The sequence below is a fragment of the Brachyistius frenatus genome, unplaced genomic scaffold (genome assembly GCF_029030835.1).
Source record: "Brachyistius frenatus isolate BFR_SWC_R1_liver_20210118 unplaced genomic scaffold, ASM2903083v1 Contig_227, whole genome shotgun sequence".
Lineage (NCBI taxonomy): Eukaryota > Metazoa > Chordata > Actinopteri > Embiotocidae > Brachyistius > Brachyistius frenatus.
The window spans coordinates 17,501-35,425 of record NW_027210826.1 but is presented as its reverse complement, the minus strand read 5'-3'; the positions used below and the strand labels follow the sequence as shown (position 1 = coordinate 35,425).

Sequence of the window (17,925 nt, the reverse complement as noted above, 5' to 3'; positions counted from 1 at the left end):
GGAAATAAATGGATTAACATTGACCCAAAATCACCTTCATTTTTTCAGAACCGGAAGCTACGTTCAGTTTTATATAAACCTCAGCACACTGGGTTTATCTGCACAGTTAAGGGAATGAGTTCAAACATCAACATGTTAGCATGTTTTATAGGCCTCGGATTGGAAGTTTGAGTATTCAGTGATGCCAGTTTCTCTCAATTCAATTTCCTTAATATAGCACCAAATCACAGCACAGGTTATTTCAAAGCACTTGACACAGTAAAGTCCTTACAAAAGAACTTTCCAACATTATACAGAGGAAATCAACAATTCAATAATTCCCATGTAAGCGAGGAGGAAAAAAAAATCTCCCTCTGGGATAAAACAAAAACCCTCCTCCAGAAGGGAAGAAAAAAAAACTCAATTTGAACAAGAAGAAACCTCAGAGGTTCAGAGGTCTCAGACATCTGCCTCCACGTGTTGGGGTGTGGTGAGTGTATCTCTTAACACTGCTACACTCAGTATTACAGGAACATTTATACGTGCATCGACGGCCACAAAACAAGAGTTCAGACCGGAGCAATCTGCAGTAAAGGTGTGAGACCATGTGAGTACTGATGCAGAGAAAAAAAAAAAAAAAAAACACAACACAGCAGATAGGTAAATTCAATTGGTTATTGGTGTTTTACACAAAACCAAGAAAACATCCAAAGTCCTAGTTACATATTAGTAATCTTGTTATACCATGTTATGTACTCATTTTAATAATATATTTTATATCAAGCTGATTATGGAACAGGAACACAGTGTTGGCTTGACGTTGATATCTGGACTGTCATGCATGCAAATGACTTTCTCAGGAAAAGCAGAAGTTGATATATTTCAAGGCTGTGAGAGACAGATTCACCTCAACAGAGGAAACAACCACTTCTCTTCTTATGCGTCTCTGTGGCTCAATTACAGTGGTACTTCTCTTTCTACAAGTCAGATAGACTCAACAGAAAGGTTGTAGTGATGGCGGAGGACGTTAACTACGCTTCAGTTGTATTCAAAAATAAGAACCGATCCCGACCGGAAGGTAAGTCAACTTTTAAAAGTACAGAGCGGCTAGAAAAGATATTCTCAGACTTTGGCTTTAGAACAGAGTCTTTGTTTATGTGACCCTCCTCATATTAAATATTAATTTATTGTACTGGTGTAGGAGCAGGTTAGATATTTAGCTAACTAAACCAAGCAGTTTGTCATTGTTCTTGTTTTTTTTTTTTTTTTTTTTTTATCTCATTGTTGATTATAGTGAACTGTTCACTATAAATTAACAAAGAAAAGCTTTTACATTCAAATTAGGTTGTGAAAGGTTTAACTGTTAAGAATGACTGTGTTTTCCTGTTTTGAGAATTTCACTTTTGAATTTTAAACCCTCAAATTCACTGGATGATGTTCAGTTCACTGCTTTAACTACATCTAACTCAGGCTGTTTGTTTAACAGTGTAACGTTAGACTCATCAGATAGGATCCTAATTCCAACATTTTACATTTTTTTAGAGGGTTGAAGTTCAAACTGTTGTAATCTGATGCTCCAAAAATGTACAGCCTAGATTTTCAACGGAGGTGTCTTCGATGTAAAATAATGGTCTTTTGTTTAGCATTTCCCTTTTATAAAACTCACTGTAGATTACACTGCAGTTACGAAAAACCAGTGAGGAAAGTGTGTAATGAAATAGTTATTTCCCCATAAAACGCTGTTTCCCCTTTCTTAAATGATCTGAGAGAAAGCGTCTTGGGTTTTAGTTCAAATGCACCAGCGGCTCTACAGAACACAATTCTGAGTAAAAACACTGAATGCTTTTATTGATAATAAGATACAGAATCTTTTCAACGTCAAACAAAAAATGTAGATGAATTTCATTAATAAAAAGATCCTTAGGAAAACCTTAATATTTAACCACTGTACACTGTTTCAACTTTTAACCTTTCAGCTAGAAACGAAGAGGAAACTGTGTACGATGAAGTGAAGGTGAACAATAACTCGCCCGAGCAAAGTCCAGACACAAATGGTAAGTTGTAAAAGAACACAAAAATAAAACACAGGTGAGTCTGAGAACATTTGGTGCTGATATCGGCTTTGTGAAATCAGACAGACAAACAAACACATGTAACGTTTCTGACTGACCGCCATGTTGTGGAATAATTGTTGTTTGTAATAAATTGGTTTATTTAAATCAGCAGAAATCATTTAAGAAAAGTCAAAAGTGTATGATTGTGTAGTAGTTGATTTGGTAAACATTCAGTCAGGCAAGCCCCAAAACATGTGTTTGGACGGGTCACAATCTGTAAACTTTAGTGAACCCTTATCGACCGGAAACCCAAAATGCGATTGAAACATGATTTAAGAGTTTTACAAATGTTCTTATAAATATATATTTTTAAGATTATCATCTTTAATTGAATGACAACTGATGACTATATTTTCAACATCTATCAATTCTTCTCATATCTGAAGGACAGATTACTTAGCAAAAAATAAACAAACAATGAGATGCTTCAATACATTACAGCGTTATATTAGTCGATATTACTGGGTTGGCCTCGTAGGAATGGAGGCTATGTCCACTTCTGCCTACAACCTGGTTCATCTGTAGCACAATGTCTGAAAGAATTTATCTCTAAAACATTTGAGAAATTGTAAACCTTTCTTTTAAGTGTCCCACATGAACATTAATAATACATAATGGTCCTGGTAAGCCTCCGCCGCCTCCTGCCACGCTCTGGAGGTGCTCTGGGAGTACTGTTCCCCCAGCTGGAGGAGGTTCGGCTCCCGGTTGCCCCTTTGAGCGAATGTGTGCTGCGTTGTGGTTCTGGACCGGGTCGACGTGGCCTCCAGGTGGGCCACATCCTCCTGATGGGTTTGAACTAGGAGTCTCATCTCGTGCTCCAGCTGGTTGACCTGTTCCCTCAGCCAGATCTGCACCCTGTGTTCCTCCTCCAGCTCCCTCCTGCTTTGCTCCAACATCGTCTTGGCTTTCACTTGGGCCTGAGCCTCCCTCATTCTTTGCATGTCCAGGGCTTCGAGCTCCTCAGTCAGCTTGCCAACTTCCAGCTGCGTGAGGAATCTGTCCCTCACGGCTGCGTCCACCTCCAGCCTCGCCTGCCGCAGCTCTTCCTCCATGCCCTTCCTGCGGGTCAGGGCTCCGTGATTATTGCACCTCGTAACTTGGATCTCCTTCGCGATTAGCGCGTTAATATTTAACCACTGTACACTATTTAACCTTTAACCTTCCAGCTAAAAACAAAGAGGAAACTGTGTACGATGAAGTGAAGGTGAAAAAGAACTCAACCGAACAAAGTCCAGACACAAATGGTAAGTTGTAAAAGAACACAAAAACAAAACACAGGTGAGTCTGAGAACATTTGGTGCTGATATCGGCTTTGTGAAATCAAACAAACAAACAAACACACAAACAAACACGTGTAAAACTTCTGACTGACCGCCACGTTGTGGAATAATTGTTGTTTGTAATAAATTGGTTTATTTAAATCAGCAGAAATCATTTAAGAAAAGTCAAAAATGTATGATTGTGTAGTAGTTGATTTGGTAAACATTCAGTCAGGCAAGCCCCAAAATATGTGTTTGGACGGGTCACAATCTGTAAACTTTAGTGAACCCTTATCGACCGGAAACCCAAAATGCGAATGAAACATGATTTAAGAGTTTTACAAATGTTCTTATAAATATATATTTTTAAGATTATCATCTTTAATTGAATGACAACTGATGACTATATTTTCAACATCTATCAATTCTTATCATATCTGAAGGACAGATTACTTAGCAAAAAATAAACAAACAATGAGACGCTTAAATACATTACAGCGTTATATTAGTCGATATTACTGGGTTGGCCTCATAGGAATGGAGGCTATGTCCACTTCTGCCTACAACCTGGTTCATCTGTAGCACAATGTCTGAAAGAATTGATATCAAACATTTTAGAAATTGTAAACCTTTCCTTTTAGTGTCCCACATGAACATTAATATTACATAATGGCCATGAAGCGTTTCCTTTCTCATGTTTTTCCTTTGTAAAACATTGTTTTGTATAAAAATGCAATCTCATGTTGAATTTAAGTTAATTTGAGGTTTTCACAGTCTGATTTAAAAGTTTTTATACTTCCTGTTTCTAACTTACTAAGTTTAAAATACCTTCTTTGGCGATGGCAAGGTAAAGAGGAAATGTTGGACTGAAAAAGACTGTAACTTTGGTTACCCACATTATTTCATGAACTCCGACTTCTAAAGCCACGTATTTATATGTTTGTCTATCCGATTCCTGCCAGACAAGAAAGCAGACGGACGACGTCGCCACTATCGGCTCTTGGCTTGTTGCTTGGCGACTTTCTGTGTCATTTTGCTGTTGGGCATCATAGCAATCTGTGTCTACAGTAAGTATGTAAAACAGACAGTCCATGCACGAACTTAGACACAAGGCAGACCCTTATAGAATAATATTTCTTCTGTTACCATCATGTGATATCAGATTGTTTTACATACCATAAGTTTCTGCTTCTAGTTTTCTAAATCTGTTAAGAACAAAGTGAATTACTAGACACAATAATTCATGGTCAAATGTATGAAGATAGTATAACACAGGTTTAATTTTTTCATACAATATATATTTTCAGTACTGTGTGACCAATTATTGCATATTTTGCCTTAATAATAGCCATGTAATTCACCATGTTGGGAAACATCAGGCCAAATAATAAATCTACACCTGCTGTTGGGTTTCTTGGTAACAGGGAAAAGTTTAGAAAATGAAATCATTGGCTTAAAAAAAAAAAATCCACAAAATATTTACCATTAAGTTTTGTTTCAGTCATTTTTACTTAAAACTACATTGTTAAACTGTTTTGAGTGAATTTTGTATGAATCAATGGGGGAAGCTGTGAAATATTGAAAGATGGCTTAACACATTGTGAGTGTTGGTCTTTTTGTGGGTTTTTTTGTTGTTCTCTGAAATAGAAAAAACACAATCTTAGCTTATAGCTCCCAAAAGGCTGGCAAACCTGAAGTACAACAGACAGGAAGCAGCTTTGATCTGTGATGAAATAACAAAAGCAAAATGAACAATACCAAAACTGCTTACTCTCCCTTAAGAAGCTAATTTTCATTTTGCAGTTGCTACATTCAGTCAGGAAAACAACATAAATACTCTTCTGGAAATGAATCACAACCTGACAAACCTCAACAACAACTTAAGGGAGGACAACACCAATCTGACAGTCCAGTTTGACAACCTGACACAAGCCTCTGCTGTCTTAGAGAGCAAAGTCACAAATCTCACGGCAGAAAAGATGAACCTGGAGAAACAAAACCAGAAGCTGGAGACACAAAACCAGGAGCTGGAGATGGAGAAGAGAAACCTTACAAATCAAATAAAGGACATGGAGGCAAAGGGGAATGAGCTCAACATCAGTCGAGCTCAGTGGAGCATTGATGCCTACTGTCCCAGAAAAGATGGTGGCGGTATGTTGGGATCCCATTAGTTACAAAAATATTGAATCTTGATATAACGAGACAGTAAAGTTGTTTATTAGTTGATCTCTGTTATTTCAGGAAGACATTGTAAATCTTGTCAGCCGGGCTGGAATCTGTTCCAGTCCAGTTGCTATGTGGTTTTGGACTACAAGACTTCTACCGATCGGAAAACCTGGGAAGAAGCTCGAGAACACTGCAAAATAAGGAGTTCTGATTTGGTGGTTGTAGATAATGCAGAAGAAAAGGTAATGACAGCATATATTAAATGAAAATGTATTTTCTGAAGATCTGAACACACGCTGAGTCTGTTGGTCACAGTGAGTTTATTAAAGTAAGTAAATATCTCTGATCCCTTTTCCTCTGTTGTCCTCAGACATATGTCAGTGGTAAGAGCTGGAAAAGTTCAGGAAACAAAGGGTACTGGATTGGACTGAAAGCTGATGGTGGAAAATGGAAGTGGGTCGATGGAAGTGATCTGGCTGACAGGTAAGAGACACATTTCTAAACACTTTGAATGATAAAATCTTGACTCTTGATCCAACTGATGTTTTTTTTTTTCCTCAGCTCCTGGATAGAAAACCCGACTGATGGTCACTGTGCAATTTCTGTCTGGAAAGAAGGATGGAAATCAGTGAACTGTACCAACAGGAACAATTGGATCTGTGAACAGAAGGCTTTGTCTGTTTGAGTCAAACTTCAGAAAGTAACTTGATAGTCTGCAAAGATTAATCTTATGTAAGATAATGCCAACTGGCTTAATAATGTCAAAATATGAAGATTTCTAGTAATATCACATTTAATATTTTTGTAAAAACCAAAACTTAGAAATAAAATTAAAGTGTGCTACTTTTAACAGCTGTTTGTTTAAGGTACTTTGTGTACATATTTGGAAAAAATAAAAACAAACACAGATATAATGTATTAATTTAGATATTAGAAAATATTTGTTTCCTGTATGTAATTTTTAACACTGTTGCCGCTGATTGGCCAACAGAGGGCGCTGCATTACTTCTCAACAAAATGCTTCCAAAGCTGTTTTCTTCAACATTTGTATTCTGATGTAAATAAGTCTTCACACGTTGAGGCAGCAGATAATGTTAGATATCTATTTAGAAGCAAATGCATGTTTTTATCCTGTTATGTTGAATAAAAATGTTAAACTGAACAACAATATTTCTGTTTTCTTGTTTTTTTTCTAATCTCTCAAAAACTTCTCATTAAAAATGTCAGTAAGTTTTGATAAAGTCAGGATGAACTGCATTCTTCAGGATGATATAACAAGTTCAATCAGTATGAGGCAGGAACAGATCTGGTCTCAGTATGTTCACCACGTTTGGACCTCATTAATCAATCACACCGTCGACATCAGCTCCAACAAATCTCCAGATTACAACAGGAAGTTCAATTTATCAGCCAAGTACATATTGTGTGTTTTACAAAGAGGGATTTCATGTTTGAATATCTTTTTCAGTGCTGTTACCTAAAATGCTGATCAAGTCAAAACCTGTTTTGCACTAATTTTTCTTCCTGGTCATCAAAAAGGATCAGTGGTCACTGTACACCGGGGGTCCTGGATTTGAGGGTGATGGAAGCTCTTCACCGTCGAGGTCACGTGTTCTCCCATGTTCACATTCCAGCCACATCAGGTATGTTATTACTCGTGTTTTTTTTTTTACGGTTTCAGAAAAACTTGTGAATGGCAGGAATGTAAATGCAGCAGATAAAAGTGGAAAGCTGAAGATGGAAAATGGAAGTGGGTCGATGGAAGTGATCTGGCTGACAGGCAAAAGACGCATTTCGAAACACTTTGAATGATAAAATCATGACTCTTGACCTAACTGATGTTTTTGTTTCCTAAGTTCCTGGATAGAAGAGCCGACTGATGGTCACTGTGCAATATCTGTATATCATGGAATGAAATGGAAATCAGTGAACTGTAACAACAGGAACAGATGGTTCTGTGAAATGAAGGCTTTGTCTGTTTGAGTCAAACTTCAGATGGTTACTTGATTATCTGCAAGCATTAATTAAATGCAAAATAATGCCAACTGGCTTAATAATGTCAAAATATGAATATTTTTTTATTTCACATTTCATTATTTTATAAAAATTAAAACTTAGAAGAAATATTTCAGTGAACATATAATATCATCAAATATTAGAACATATCCGTACTGTTTCTCTGACTGCTGACACGATAGTTAAATAAAACAGTGACTGCTCAAACGGACACTCAACTCTTAACCAATAATAACTCTTGATGTGTCTTGTTAGCGATGCAGTGCTTACAGTTGCTATATCAGCAGAGAGCAACAGGACTGATCAGTTTCCTGTTTCCTTTAACATTTTACACTGTTAGATATTTCGAAGCTTATGTATGTTTTAGTCTGTAATAGTAAATACAAATGTTGCCAAATTCTTGTTGAGGACTTTTTCTTGTAAATTTAAGTTTTAATGAAGCGTTGCAGAAAAGCATTCATCATATAGCTTATCTGTAAAACAGATATGAGCCAACAGAAATACATGTTTTTAGACTTCCTTTCTGAAGAACATATTGCCGAGTCACAACCTCAAAGCAGAAGTAACGCAAGACCAACGTAGCTGACCAGACGCTTTCCTAACACCGATGACACAGTGCATGTCGAAACATTCCTTGGAGATCTGTTATCGGACTGTAACAGAATTTCAATCCGTTATTTTAGGATGAACAGAACAAAACTGGAGGCAACTGGTACCTTAAAACGCTCAAATGGATCGAACTCTGCAGGTAAGAGATTGTCTACACATGGCGAAGACAAGATTCAATTTCAACATCTACTTTTCCTCAATGAAAGAATCTGGATCTCTTAACAGAGCTATGGATAGAATGAGAGGCAGATCAGGTATACCGTAAATGACACTGACCTCTCCAGAAAACTTCCTACACGCATGTTTAACTTTACTCACTTTAAAATTTGACAAATATTTTTAAAATATGATTGTTTTAACAACTGATTTCCTTTTGTTTGTTAGATAAGAGGCCATCCTGTGTCATTAAGTCTTTTCCATTAATAGCAGCGGGCTGGGGGATACTGTCATTACTCATTGGCCTTCGCGTCTACTGTGAGTATGAACTCAAAAGTTCCTCTGTCATGTACGTTCCTTACTGCAGGGCTTTAGTTCTCAGGGGTTTTCTTTAGGGGAAAGGAAGTGTGACTGAAAGTATACTCTTAATAAAATTGTTTAATTTTTTTTCCTTAGAGGCCGGACAAAAAAAAGAGAATACTCAAAACCTTCCTCTTTTTTTCACTGCAGTTACAGTTATCATGACTGAAAACAACAGGAAGTTGACTGCAGAAATACAGCAGCTGAGGAAGAGTGTAAGTGTGACTCAAGCTCAGTGGAGTGTAGACACCTACTGCCCAAAAACAGGGGAAAATGACAGTAAAGGTAAAACTTCTGCAATCACGGCCAAACAAACAACCAAAAACAACAGAAATATTATCACGTCCAATCCTGTAATTCATCCCTTGATTTGTATCGTTTCCCTCAGGCAGACAGTGTAAAGCTTGTCAGAAAGAGTGGCATCACTTCCAGTCCAGCTGCTACGCATTTTATAACATCGATGGTCCTCATCAGATAAACTGGGAGGAGGCACAAAACAACTGCACAGCACAAAATGCAGATTTAGTTGTTATTGGAAGTCCTATGGAACAGGTAAAGTGAACAGAGTGGAAATTATGGAGATGACCCGAGAAGAACTTTTGTAAAAAGGAAATAGCTTAAAAAGACGTTTCTGTCAACTCGTGTATTAAAAAAAAGTACATTTTTAAGTTTCAAGAGAATTTGCAAAAAATGGAATTTAAAATACATGGTTGCAAGCTGTAAAATTGCTTTATCAAAATATATATTATATTTATTTTAGAAAACTTCAACAAAACTTGCCAGACATATTTTAAACGCCTACAATCTGCTATATATGTCCTTTTTTAAGAATTTTCTGTGGAAAAAAGATGGAGTAAAATATTTAATGGGGTTTGCTGACAGAATTTGAAGCTTTGGAAAATCAGCTCAGTGTTAGCCACAAAAATCACAGTTTACCCAATTCTGATCTTCTTTTTGTGATCCTCAGGAATTTATCTCTAACCACAGTGGGAGCAGTTGGCGGAGCAGCGGCTACTGGATTGGCCTCATGGTGGAAACTGGGAGTTGGAAGTGGGTTGATGGAGGTGATCTGACTGCAGAGTAAGACCCAATATCTCAACACCATGAAAACTGTGTTCTCCTTTAGCCACAATCTAACCGTCATGTTGTTCCCCTCAGCTACTGGATACAGCAACCCGATGGCAACGCTCACTGTGCAATTTCTGTCGGAGAAAACTCTCCGATGGGTTGGCGCGCTTTGAACTGCAACAGCATAAACAGGTGGATCTGTGAAAGGGCGGCTTTATCTATCTAATCAACTTATGGTCTGTGCTGATTTTCAATGACATGTAACGTAATGTCACCTGGCTTGTTAGAAAATTAAGTTTCTTTGTTTTCAACATTTACATACAACACGTTTTTCAAATCTTTAATGTTTACAATGTGTGACTGAGTCAAGTATGTAAAAACCACAGTGGTGAGTGTAAGAGGTCAACAGGTGATTAATCATTTTAAATCAGCATTTGTTTACATTTTTTTTTATCTCATATTAGAGGCACAGTTCAGTTTTATATTATATTACCTGTACGTTAAGTCAGCACTTGCAACTGCAGAGGCCAACAAACTGGTGACTGGATTTACGAAAGTCCTCCGTCATGTCATTGTTTTAAACATTGCTACTAACTAATATGGTATGAATTATATCTAAAATACCATTTTTGACTGCAATTCATTTAATACATTTCCCGTGAGAGTTGGAGAGTGCAGTTGAAAAATTATTCCATCTCTCAAAATAGTCCAAGCAGATTCAAAGGAGAAAATATTGTTTATTGAGAACTTACAAAAATGTCTTTTTACATAGTTTGTAAGAATTTCATAAAACCATTTTAAGTTCAAAATGTATTCCAAGTTATTTTCTGATTTTGTTTGGAGAAAGGGGCGATCAACTTGTGGTTTTGTTTGTGTTCTGAATTTTAATTTAATGTTAATTTCAGTGCAATGTTGACACATCTGATAAATTTTGTTCTTTTTACCGGTCATATTAATATTTTAATATGAAGTTTCTCATTCAGACTTTGCAGTATCTTTTCAAGATGAATACAATAAAAATATCTATTTTCAAGCTGTTTCATGTGTTACTAAAACTTAAGCAAGCCACCAGCTGACATCCATTATTTGACAAAAAAGTACTTTGCGCAAGTGTGAATGTGAAGAACTACACTTTGGTTTCAGTGGTTTACAGAGAATTACAGAATAATTACCTCAACCTCAAAGCAGAAGTGGTTACAATCTGTTGATATAATCATAACAAAGCATTTTGTTGGCACGCTTCCTTCAACTTTGTTCTCTTTAGGATGGACAGAAAACCAAAGGAAGTGGTCACAATTAAATAAAATCTTCAAAACACCAAATTTATTAAAACTCTAACCAAAAACAACAAACCATCAAAAACAAAAACAAACATACCAAAAAAATACTCAAACAAAAATATATCAACATTTAAAAAAACTAAAACTACAATATAAAAAAACCCCACTTAAATAACAATAAATGATCCAAAAAACTAAAAACAACATTAAAAAAATAAATAAATCAAAACAAATTAAAAAAAAAAAAAAAAAAAAGCTCTACTCCCAGTGTTTTGGTAAGTATGGAGTTGAGATGGCAGTGAAAAAAAATTAAAAAATTGTTTCAGACTGTACCTGGATATTATACTTCAAACAATTACTTCACATTTCTCTTAAACACCAAGAGAACAGTACACTTCTCATACATGAAGGCCATTAAACACTCAGTTAGCTATCACCCTCTGTCATTTCAATAAAATGTAGCCCTTTTTTTTGTGGCTAATTTAAATACAGATTTTATGACATGCTGTGTTGTTGTTGTTTTTAACTCCAGTCTGGTGCTATGATGCTTTTGTGACAGGATGTGTCACACAAGCGTGGCTCTGTACCAAGTTAGGTAAATTCGTAGAGGCTTCGGTCTGGAGAGGCGCCGTGCAGTATTCATATAAAAAAAAATATATATATATATATATATATATATATCGTTCTCATTTTTGCCGTTACTTCAAACAACCCCTTATTTTGTTAAATTCACAGTAAGTAACATATTGCGGAACAAAAAGCGAACGTAGGGCAGCGACGACGCCGGGCGGAATTCCCGGCGTACCCCGAGAAACGGAAGTGCGTCATATCCGCGTTTGTTTTGAGCGTCCGCTGGTGTTTGTTGTTGTTGTTGTTGTTGTTGTCGTTTCTCCAAAGCTCAAGCGAGACTTCGAAGTTGGCCGGTCTGTCAAAGGACGCTCGTCGGGGGACTGTCCTCGCTATGCTTCGTCCGAGTTGATGAAAATGGAACAGCGGTGCGAGTGAAAGACGGACATTTTGTTAATTTGTGTGTGTGTGGGGGGGGGAAGCTACAGGAGCTAGCGGTCAGCTAACGGAGAGCTCGTCACTTGTCAACAAGTTTTCTTCGGCATGGACTGCGCGGCGCTGGAGCTCGACGCTGTCAAATTTGCCCAAACAGCTGTAACCTACGACCAGAATGGCAAACATAACGAGGCTGTGTTTTATTACAAGGTGAGTGGGCGAGGTGCGACGGACGGATTTGAGTTTTGAGTTGGTAAAAGACCGGTCGCGGTTTGTTGGTGTTAGTGGATGTTTCGCAGCCTCGTTGCTTCCTCTCTCTCGGTTGTTTTCCCCGCAGGAGGCGGCCCAGGCTCTGATATACGCCGGCATGGCGGGGTCCAAACTGGAGGGAATCCAGGACAAAGTGAATGAGTACTTGGACCGGGTCCAAGCCCTCCACAATGCAGGTACGGTTTTTAAAAAAAAAAAATACTTTTAAGATGACGCACTTCGTACAAACGCGAAGATCAAACCTGCTCAGCTTCTCTTACTTTTTTCACAAGTCTGCTGTTTGACTGTTTTCAAAGCTTGAGCTATTTTAGATGTATTGAACTGTTTAATGTCCGTTTCTGTTGGTCAATACGCAAAAGTGTGTGTTGACCGCTTTATGATTTGTATACTTGCAGAACCGGAGTGTTGTGATGGGGGGGGAAAAAACAACAACAACAACAACAACAAAAAGTGTACAACGTCTGAAACTCAAACGCGGAGAACAAAACAAAATGTCAGCACTTACATCGTGACAGTTGTGTTGTTTGTTAAAACACACAATCTTTGCTTTATGTGCTCGCCAGCTTCGGATTTTGTGAAGTGTTATTATTCATCACGGCTTGCTGTAGACATTTTTCAGGACTGAATGCACCCTGAGGACATACTTTCTTTCTCAGTTGCGGTTTGACTACTTTTTTCCATTACTCTCCTCACACTGTGTGTGTGTGTGTGTGTGTGTCCTGTTTTGTTGGACAACCAGTGGATGACGTTTAGTAGTGTGTGCAGTTACAGTGGAATCTAAATCTAAATCTAAATTCGCCATTTGCACAGTGGCTGTTTTGTGTCTTAAACCCGTTCCCTCCCTTGACCTTTGCCCCCCCCCCCAGTCCAGGCACAGAAGAGCGACCCGCTCAAGTCCCGGCAGCAGGTGGACCTGGAGCGCGCCCACTTCCTGGTCACCCAGGCCTTCGAGGAAGACGAGAAGGGGAACGACGATGAAGCCGTCGAGCTGTACACTCAGGCCGTGGAGCTGTGCATTAAGACGGTAGGTCATCGCCCGCTTGTTCACTCGGTCTTCGCTCACATTATTCCTGCTTTCAACCACATTTCTTTCTCCTTCTGCTTATTTTTATTTATTTATTTTTTTCCAACAGTCGAATGAGACATCGGACCAGGCGCTGCAGAACAAGCTGAAGCAGCTGGCACGTCAAGCTTTAGAGAGGTAAACATGAACCCTGGTACTGAAGTTATGATGTTCATCAGAAGAGGCTGCGGTGGGTTTTGACTGCCGTGACCCCAACACTTCCTCACTGTGGTTCCAGCGTTGATCACAAACATGTCAGAGGCTTCATGTCTTTAAGTTCCTGAGCTCCTGGATTTTTTTTTTTTGGTTCTTTTTATTTTGCTTTTATAGTGTTGGTCTTCACTTACTTTACTATCTCTTTGTTTTACTGAATTCATTTGTAAATTTTACATTCTGAGCCACTAATTTCCCTGAAAAGTGAAACGTTTCAACATCTACTTGGTTTGTTGGTGAATTTTTTAAGAACCGTAGCAGCAAACCATACACTAGATTATCATTTTGTATACGTTTATGTGACCAAATGTACTTTCTAATTTGGTTACAAGTGTTATTGAAGAAAAACATAATTAACTGACTTTATTATGGAAGCAGATTACTGACACCCACAGAATATCAGAGTGCATTGCAGTATATATAGAAATAATAATCATTACTTTTGTTATGAATGAGAAAAAAAATGGAAGATATTATTATATCGATTTTTGCTTTAGATTTATTTTAAATTTACCTGTGGTAGTTTTTTTGACTCCTTTAAAATAACGTGAGCATAGATTAGTTTAAGGGAATGAATTGATACGACTGGTGGGTTTTTATTATTGACGCGGTTTTGCAGATTTAATTATTTATTTTTTAAACGTTCTCCACTGTGTTCCTGAAGGGCGGAAGGTCTGAAAGAATCTCAGTCCAAATCAACCCCCACCCAGACTCAGGACAGGACGGGGCCCCCCGGAACCAAGCCCAGCAGTGGTGCCGGTTGTGGGGGACCGGTCCGGCAGTTTTTCCCCCTCGGGCCAGACTTCTCCATCCACGACCGACCGCAACCGCAGCCTGTCCGAGCCGTGCAGTCCAGCGAGCCCCAGGGTCAGCGCTACACGTCTGAGGAGATCGAGGTGCTCAGGTGAGACGGCTGCTGGAATCTGTTGTCGAACGACGTCCTGGTTTATCCTTTAGTGCAACTTTCTAATCGCTAAGAAATTCCTACATGAGGACAACACTGAAAAATTAAATGTATTGTGTCATAAAATCGCGAAATGATTTTGTTTTGGTGTGAAATCACTGCAACAGTGGCAGGAAGCCAAAAATACAGCTTTGGTCGGGGATATGGTCATTTTAGAAATATCAAAATTGCTATCAAATAGCAAAAGATGTCTTAACATTTTTTAAATAACTTTACTTTAGTGGCATTTACTCATCTGGTGGTGGTGGAAGTGCCACTACATCCCAACAGAAAAAAAAAAAAAAAGACATCTGATTTCTCTGTTGTTGTTTTTTTATACTATGGAATTGGGGCGGCACGGTGGTGCAGTGGTTAGCATTGTCGCCTCACAGCAAAAAGGTTCCGGGTTCGAATCCGGTCCTGGGCCTTTCTGTGCGGAGTTTGCATGTGCTTGCGTGGGTTCTCCGGCTTCCTCCCATCATCCAAAAACATGCACCTCAGGTTAGGTTACCTGGCGCCGCGCTAGTGGCAGCCTGCTGCAGCAGCTCCCCCTGAGGCCCCCCCCCCCCCCGCTGTAGCAAAGAAATTTCCCCTCAGGCATTAATAAAGTGAATAAAAAATCAAATCAAATGTTTCAAAGCTGCTTTAAAACATTTCCACTAAACTTGTCTTTCATTTCCAGGAGTACATCTACAATCAATAGCATAGCCTATGTGCCCTTCATGAGCGTGGACCTGAAGGAGCGATTTGCATTTCCTGTCCCTTTATCGTGAGTTTGCTTTATTATGTACTGTCAGTTATTTTTTTGACATTAGCAGCACAGTCTCGAAGCTAACACATGCCGGTGAAGTTGTCACACAACTTGAGATTTAATTCAGATTTTGTCAGTTGTTTTTCTCCCATCGCATTAAAAAAGAAGATGTTTAGTTTAGATCAGTGAAACTCTAAATAAATAGGAACATTCAACTGGAGAAAAAAAAAGATAGTTACCAGAGACACCAACTTTGTCTGTCTGTGTGGTTTGGTAGACATTTTTTTTTTCTTATTTGAAATGCCTCATTTCAGTTTCTAACTCTTTCTCTTTTTTAAATTCTTCTGACCAGGGACAAAACAGGGAAACTGGCGTTGTCACCCAAACAGAAAGCCATCTTCTCCCGCTGGGTTCGGCCAGACGAGATCTGCAATAACCCCACAATGATCATGTCTGTGTCCAGCTTCAGCATCAAACAGGTCAGACTTTTCAGCCTTCTGTGTGTGTGTGTGTGTGTGTGTGTGTGTGTGTGTGTGTGTGTGTGTCTCTGGCAGGTTTTATCTTGTAAACTGCTCGTATTAGAATATCAGATGGAAAATTTTACCCTCGCATAGTTTTCTTCTCTGCAACTCGTCATTTCTTGTGAAAAATGTGATTATTGAATATTTGTAGCAGCTAATGGTGGCATATTCTTTTTTTGCATATATTCTGTAGAAGTCCCACTTTACTAAAAAATACATGATTGTATTGTCTGTTTCTGTCCTGTGAGCTGATAGTGCTGATAGTGCAAGTTCTGTTCTCATTGTTTAAATTGATCCAGTAGATGGCGCTGCAACCATCACAGACACACATCTTTATAAGAGACAGTTCAAAATAGCTTTTGATTGACATAAAGAGCATAAACAAACATTTCGAATTAACAATCCAAACAGTTACATGTGTTTTACTGTTAAAGTTGTTGTTTTGTGTAAATATATGTGTTATTGTCGAACAGTGCTTGTACAGTATGACATCCTTTCACAGTCGGAGCTCTTTTACCGCTATGTACCGTGTAAATACCTGTTAACCTCGATTTGATCATGTGATGCCCTTCCTGTTTTGCAGACGGTCGTGTCCGACTGTTCGTTTGTGGCATCTCTCGCCATCAGTGCCGCCTACGAGAGGCGATACAACAAAAAACTCATCACCAGGTACTCTATGTAACTTCTATATGTTGACCAATATTAAAAATAAAAAATAAAAAAAATGTAATGTTGATATGGACAACAAGAGCAGAACTGGTCGGTTCGTCAGCACATTTACTAAAGAGACACTGAGTGCCTGATATATCGCACACTAAATCAAATATCTGGTTCATCACTGTCGTTGAAGCCACACGGAACATCTGTTACATCTGTCCGTCGCAACTTCTGACCCTTTAGATGAAGGAATATGTCAAATATTAGTTTCGGCCCTGAGACTTTTGAGTGTGTTCTCGTGTGTTACAGCATAATCTACCCCCAGAACAGACGAGGGGAACCGGAGTACAACCCCTGTGGGAAATACATGGTGAAGCTCCACATCAACGGAGTTCCCAGGAAGGTAAAACATGAGTTTTAATAGACACGACAGTAAAGCAGCAGCGCAAGACTCATCATACGGGAGAATGTAGGTCACTTATGAATACACATTCAACAGTGAGAATGGGGTTAATTCATGATGATCGGTTTATAGAATGCATCATAATGCATTCACTGAGTGCATCCGTGTATTCTCACGTAACTTCATGCAAAATGCAAAGTGAAATGTCCTTTTTTTTTTTTCTTTAGTTCAAAGCTTTGTTAGCTCAGTTATAATTTAATTTATTTCAAAACCTATAAGAAAGTGTGAATCTCTTGTTAGTCTTCTAAAAACTGGAAAATGCAATGATGTGAGCTGATATTGTCGTGTCTCCTTTTTTATTTTTTTTATTTAATAACTACTGTTTGTGTCATGGGAAAAAATAGATTTCACATTTGTACAGACTGAATTCACAGAGACAAAACTAGCTAAATTAAAATGAGGATCTGTTTAATGCGAGACTCATCTGCACAAGCGTCCTTCAAACCAAAAGCTCGTCTGTGTCCCTGCCGCAGGTGATCATAGACGACTACCTGCCGGTGGATCGAAACGGGGAGCTGCTGTGCTCCTACTCCAGCAACAGGAACGAGCTCTGGGTCTCCCTGATAGAGAAGGCCTACATGAAGGTGATGGGCGGCTACGATTTCCCCGGGTCCAACTCGGTGAGTGAAGGTGGAGAAACCCGGAGATGAAGCTATTTTTAAACTAGTTATGAGAGAACTGCTCGAGGTCTGACGCTTAAAAACACCTCCCAGATAAAAATTGAGAATTTTGAGCAAGGATTTGCTGAAAATGAACAGGAAGGTTTTGCATAATTTAAATATAACTTTAAAAGGTCTTTTTTTTGGGGGGGTGGGGGGGCTTGACAAGTCTGTAGGTTGGTAGTAAAACATACCTGATCGCCTTCAGGTTGAGAAAGGTTTGTAAACCTCAGTAGGTGTCACTATGAATTCAAACCAGAGTCTGAAGGTTTGTCAAGAAATTGTTATGTTTGTTTGATTTTTTACAGAATATCGATCTGCACGCGCTCACTGGCTGGATCCCCGAACGCATCGCTATGCACTCTGACAATCAGTC

At 38.6% G+C, this 17,925-nt stretch overlaps 4 protein-coding genes across 10 annotated transcripts in view; 3 read left to right on the top strand and 1 right to left on the bottom strand.

Annotated features, from left to right (window-relative positions):
* The first annotated feature begins 449 nt into the window (after positions 1–449).
* LOC138633576 (asialoglycoprotein receptor 1-like) lies at positions 450–6,686 on the top strand. Of its 5 annotated transcripts, none has more exons than XM_069719909.1 (8): positions 450–1,057; positions 1,956–2,033; positions 3,260–3,337; positions 4,315–4,419; positions 5,156–5,503; positions 5,594–5,760; positions 5,889–6,001; positions 6,080–6,686. In XM_069719909.1, exons 1-8 carry the CDS (start codon positions 994–996, stop codon positions 6,201–6,203), a joined length of 1,077 nt encoding a protein of 358 aa, XP_069576010.1. In that variant the 5' UTR covers positions 450–993; the 3' UTR covers positions 6,204–6,686. The 5 variants fall into 5 exon arrangements, with proteins under 5 accessions (XP_069576010.1, XP_069576013.1, XP_069576011.1 ...); XM_069719912.1 differs by having other exon boundaries at positions 450–1,061; positions 1,960–2,033; positions 5,327–5,503; XM_069719910.1 differs by having other exon boundaries at positions 450–1,061; positions 1,960–2,033; positions 5,156–5,497.
* Positions 2,675–3,201, bottom strand: LOC138633582 (nestin-like). The gene has a single exon (XM_069719918.1). The coding sequence runs from the start codon at positions 3,143–3,145 to the stop codon at positions 2,675–2,677; it is 471 nt and encodes a 156-aa protein (XP_069576019.1). The 5' UTR covers positions 3,146–3,201.
* Positions 6,687–7,598: 912 nt separating the features above from the next.
* On the top strand, positions 7,599–10,741 carry LOC138633595 (CD209 antigen-like protein C). 3 transcript variants are annotated; one of them, XM_069719941.1, is made up of 7 exons: positions 8,199–8,282; positions 8,369–8,397; positions 8,528–8,617; positions 8,810–8,944; positions 9,048–9,211; positions 9,627–9,739; positions 9,818–10,741. In XM_069719941.1, the coding sequence occupies exons 2-7, from the start codon at positions 8,373–8,375 to the stop codon at positions 9,951–9,953; spliced, it is 663 nt and encodes a 220-aa protein (XP_069576042.1). In that variant the 5' UTR covers positions 8,199–8,282; positions 8,369–8,372; the 3' UTR covers positions 9,954–10,741. The 3 variants fall into 3 exon arrangements, with proteins under 3 accessions (XP_069576041.1, XP_069576040.1, XP_069576042.1); XM_069719940.1 differs by lacking the exon at positions 8,369–8,397 and having other exon boundaries at positions 7,599–8,282; XM_069719939.1 differs by having other exon boundaries at positions 7,599–8,397.
* Positions 10,742–11,886: 1,145 nt separating this feature from the next.
* capn7 (calpain 7) overlaps positions 11,887–17,925 on the top strand; it is a 12,525-nt gene continuing 6,486 nt past the window's right edge. The window contains exons 1-11 of the mRNA XM_069719922.1: positions 11,887–12,219; positions 12,347–12,455; positions 13,146–13,303; positions 13,413–13,480; positions 14,220–14,459; positions 15,181–15,267; positions 15,602–15,728; positions 16,354–16,439; positions 16,737–16,830; positions 17,364–17,510; positions 17,858–17,925. The exon at positions 17,858–17,925 is cut by the window's right edge and continues 39 nt beyond it. Coding sequence (XP_069576023.1) covers positions 12,118–12,219; positions 12,347–12,455; positions 13,146–13,303; positions 13,413–13,480; positions 14,220–14,459; positions 15,181–15,267; positions 15,602–15,728; positions 16,354–16,439; positions 16,737–16,830; positions 17,364–17,510; positions 17,858–17,925 — 1,286 coding nt within the window. The 5' untranslated portion in view covers positions 11,887–12,117. The remainder of the gene's footprint in view (positions 12,220–12,346; positions 12,456–13,145; positions 13,304–13,412; positions 13,481–14,219; positions 14,460–15,180; positions 15,268–15,601; positions 15,729–16,353; positions 16,440–16,736; positions 16,831–17,363; positions 17,511–17,857) is intronic.